At 51.1% G+C, this 4094-nt stretch overlaps 1 protein-coding gene across 1 annotated transcript; it reads left to right on the top strand.

The window, feature by feature from the left end:
* Positions 1-364: 364 nt before the first annotated feature.
* Positions 365-3886, top strand: LOC143843226 (transcription cofactor HES-6-like). Its single transcript, XM_077348971.1, has 4 exons — positions 365-623; positions 741-827; positions 957-1038; positions 1954-3886. The coding sequence occupies exons 1-4, from the start codon at positions 543-545 to the stop codon at positions 2397-2399; spliced, it is 696 nt and encodes a 231-aa protein (XP_077205086.1). The 5' UTR covers positions 365-542; the 3' UTR covers positions 2400-3886.
* Positions 3887-4094: the final 208 nt, after the last annotated feature.

Here is a 4094-nt window from a genome sequence, read left to right as displayed (position 1 = left end):
CGCCTTATCCGTCGAAGAACTAAACTGCAATTGTACAGTTGAAAGGGAAACGGGGGGGGGGGCAGGGTTGGGAAAGAGAGAGGGGCTACAATCGCCACGAACGATCCGCAAAAAAAGACGAAAAGATCGGGCAGAGGCTAACGGCAAGCAACATTATAACACGCCTGGCACACTGCGGCTGCCTGTCCCCCAGCCGGGCGCTCCTCTCCGCCGCCGCGGCCAGGCAGGCAGCTTCGAAAGCCCCACGAGAAACAAAGCGGCCGCCTCCCATTGGTAGTTTCGTCCAACGTTCGGGCTTCCTTTCCGCGCGCCGCGGCCAATAGGCTCATTGAGATGCAAATCAGAGGCTATAAATAAGGCTGGGGCGGCCGCCCTGCAAGGGGGCGGGGGAGTGGGCTGAGGCCGGTTGGAGTCGGAGGCAGCGCGTTCGGGCTATTTCTGCACCACTTCCCCGCCGCCGCCGCCGCCGCCGCCCCAGCCCCAGGCAGCCCCGCCTGCCCCTGCCTCGTCCTGCCCTCGCTGCATCGCTCCCCGATCCGACCATGGCGCCCTCCGCGCGGCCCAGCAAGAGCCGCCCGAGCCGGGACGAGGAGGATCGCTCCGAGGCCCGGGGAGACAGGAAGGTGAGCGGCGCGTCGGCGGCAGCGGGGACGGCGGGCAGGAGTGCGGCGGGAGGCGGGCGCCTCGCCAAGGCAGGCGGCGGTGACGAGCGGCGTCCTTTCTCTCTTCTCTTGGGCCAGGCGAGGAAGCCGCTGGTGGAGAAGAAGCGGCGGGCGCGGATCAACGAGAGCCTGCAAGAGCTGCGGCTCATCCTGGCGGACGCGGAGGTAACTCGCCGCCTTCGGCCGGGGCAGCGGGGCGGGCGGGCGGGCGGGCTGGGGGCGGCGGCGGCGGCGGCTGAGGAGCGCCACCGGCGATCGTGCGCTTCCTCGGCTCTTCTTTCGGTTTGCCCCTAGTTCCAGACGAAGATGGAGAACGCCGAGGTGCTGGAGATGACGGTGAAGCGGGTGCAAGGCGTTCTGCAGAGGAGGGCTCTGGGTGAGTGAGCGCCTCGAACACGCGGCGGGAAGGGAGCGGCTGGTCCGGGGCAGCATATGGGGCTGTGCGGGGTGCGCGCGGGCTTCCCCACGGCTGGAGGGCGCGCGCTTGAGTCTGTGGCCGCAGCCAGAACTGTTCCCTTCGCCCCCCCCCCCTCCCCGAACTTTAACAATGTTTCACTTCTGTATTGTTCTTCTCGCGACCATTTTCGTGACGAACAAGCGGTGTCTTTTTCGGATTCAGAAGGAAAGGTGTGGGCCGAGACATTGTCAACTAAGCATTTATTCCTATCTTTTGGAAGGCAGGCTGCATAACCCTTGCCCCCAAATAGTGCCGTCTGTGTAATCAGCCATTGAAGGTACCTCCCCCCTATAGTTTGGGCAAAAGCTGCCATCAGCAGGGGCTTTGGTGTGGCTGCTGGCCACTGTCTCTAGGGCTTTCCTGGGGAATTGGACACCCGAGAATGCAGGGGATGGGATGTTTGGAGTGAAGAGATCTGGCTGAGGTGGCTTTTAGAATTCATCTGTCACTGAAACATTCTACACAAATCGAACTCAGCCCAAATTGGGAGGTTTGGGCGGTATTTTGGAGAGCATGGATCTCTAAATTTGTAAAGATTTGCATTGCAGGCATGCCACATCTTCCAGGGGTAGCCCACCAATCCCTCTGAATGAAAGCTAACATGTCCCTGAAGAGACTTAGTTTTTGTCCTCCACCATGAGTGAGGGGGCGTTTTTGACTGCTGCCTCAGTTTATAAGGCTGTTGAACTGTGGAAGTGCATTGTGGAAGAAATAGCTTTAGTTATCCTTGAAGAGAAGAATGCCAAATCGTATTGCATTATTGATGCAGACAACAGAAAAGACTGTTCTTTGACCGTTGTTTTGTTTTGTTTCCTTATTCGCTGGTGTTTTCAGACAGTGACAAACTGCAGCGGGAGGCCAGCGAACGATTTGCAGCTGGATACATTCAGTGCATGCATGAAGTTCATACATTTGTTTCCAACTGCCCGGGGATCGATTCCACCATTGCAGCGGAGCTGTTGAATCACCTCCTCGAGTCCATGCCTCTGAATGAAGGCAGTTTCCAGGACCTCATTGTGGACGTCTTGTCGGATCCTTCCATCAGCCAGTGGCCTAGCAGCGAAGGGTTCCCCCAAATACCTGCGGCATCTCCTGGGGCTCTAAGCCCGCCCAGTCCCACTTCACCTCTTCTTTCGCCTTCTTCCAGCGAAGAGGTTTGCTCTGATCTCGAAGACACAGAGGCTGAGCAAAGCCACATCTCTTTGGATGGACTGGACAGGTCTAGGACACACAACGTTCCTTCCACCAGCCTTTCCAAATCTATGTGGAGACCTTGGTAGGAAAGGAACTGTGACAAAGGAACCAACGAAGATCTACCTAATAGGGAGAATACTTGAGCACTGTGTTCTTCTAGCCAATGGAATATAGACGGTGAGGATTTCAGATGGTGCATTTGTGTTGTGATAGTGCTGTATTTCAAGACTGTATAGTTGGCATTCTTACACTGTCAAACCCTGACAGGCTAATAGCTGGATGTGTTCACATTTCATTTGTATGTGTGAGTGATGAGATTTGTAAGCCCTGGTTTCTTTTATTAGGGGTGTGGGGTCTAAATGGATGGAAGTGTGCAAGCAGAGCTCTTTTGACGATATACAACAAGTGTTTTGCAACTTATTTCTGTGTTTCTTTGGGGGTTTTCTGGGGAGGGAGGGTTGGCCCTAATAAGTGGCCCAGATATCACTACCTTTTATATTTGGTTAGGAAGAAGCTGTTGTGCATTTGAGAACTTTAATGCAACAAAAGCTATGAAGTCTATGCACAACCTCAAATTTTCTAGAGATCGTGTGAAAAGGAAAATCCCTGAAAGGGATTGGTGAGGCTAGTCTAATGAGGAAGTTTAGTGGTCTAGGATCTCACCTTCAATGAAGGGAGAGAAAACTAGAGGCCAGACTGGAATTAGGGGAGCAATTAAATATTGGTGGCAGGGTGCCTTCTAGAATTGTTTCTTATGCACATCTTCTAGTGCATTTGGATTTATTGTGGTATGTATATTAGCTTGTCAAATGTTTTATTTTTAATCTTTTAATAAAAAAACTAAATTCACCAATGATTGCATGTATTTTGGGGCGTGGCGCTTGTGCTCTAGAAATTCAGTTCATGTTAGCAATTAACCAGTAATATATCCTTGAGTGCAAATGTTGGTAATTAAGCACTTAATTCTTGTTCTGTACTTGTCTGTTCAAGTATGGGCAGTATGAACGTTCCATTGGTTCAGGATTCTTGGGGTGATGAGTTGGAGTTTTTGTTTTAATTTGGGCTGCTAAATTCCTGGCCTTGATTAATGCACATTCCAAGTTTCAGGTTTGTCACTTAATTGGTCTTTATGAAAAAATCTGCACTTTTGCTGGTCTGAGCCTGTGTGCATTCCCTTTGAAGTAAGCCCCACGTTCAGTAGGGTCTTCTCCTAAGTTGGTGTGCATAGAATTGCAGCCTGGTGAAATGTCTCTCTGATTGAATGGAAAAACCTTTAAATGACATGCAATGGAGTTGAAAGCTCAGCAGATCTGCTGTGGTGTTAGCTCTCTTCCAGGTAAAACCAATCTCTTGGTGTTTTGTTTTGTTTTGTTTTGGGAGATGTGTGAGCTGTTTGTGCTGTTACCCTTTCACAGAGCTGTCATTGTAACATAGACCAATGCTGTAAAGTTACTTAACACATACAAGTGTCCCAGCATCGCAAGAGGGGGAGGATCAAAAGTAAGATAGGGAACTAGGCTATGTCATCTTCCTTTTTGTTAATCATGTGGAATAATAAACGTGGAAAATGTCATTATTGGTAAATGTGTGCTTTGTAAGTGTCTTTAAGCCGTCTGATGTGGATGCTCTAAATTCAGAGCCTGTCACAAGGGTTGTTTCTCTCTGACTGTGCTAAATTCTCACCTACCTTTGAACTAGAAGGGAAGGCCCACACCCTTCCTCCCCCACCGCTGTAAAGACTTCTCTGCTTTTACAGTGGAAACAGGACTGTTTTGATGTGT

The sequence above is a fragment of the Paroedura picta genome, chromosome 8 (genome assembly GCF_049243985.1).
Source record: "Paroedura picta isolate Pp20150507F chromosome 8, Ppicta_v3.0, whole genome shotgun sequence".
In the NCBI taxonomy this organism is placed as follows: Eukaryota; Metazoa; Chordata; class Lepidosauria; order Squamata; family Gekkonidae; genus Paroedura; species Paroedura picta.
This window is presented reverse-complemented; position numbering and strand designations above follow the sequence as displayed.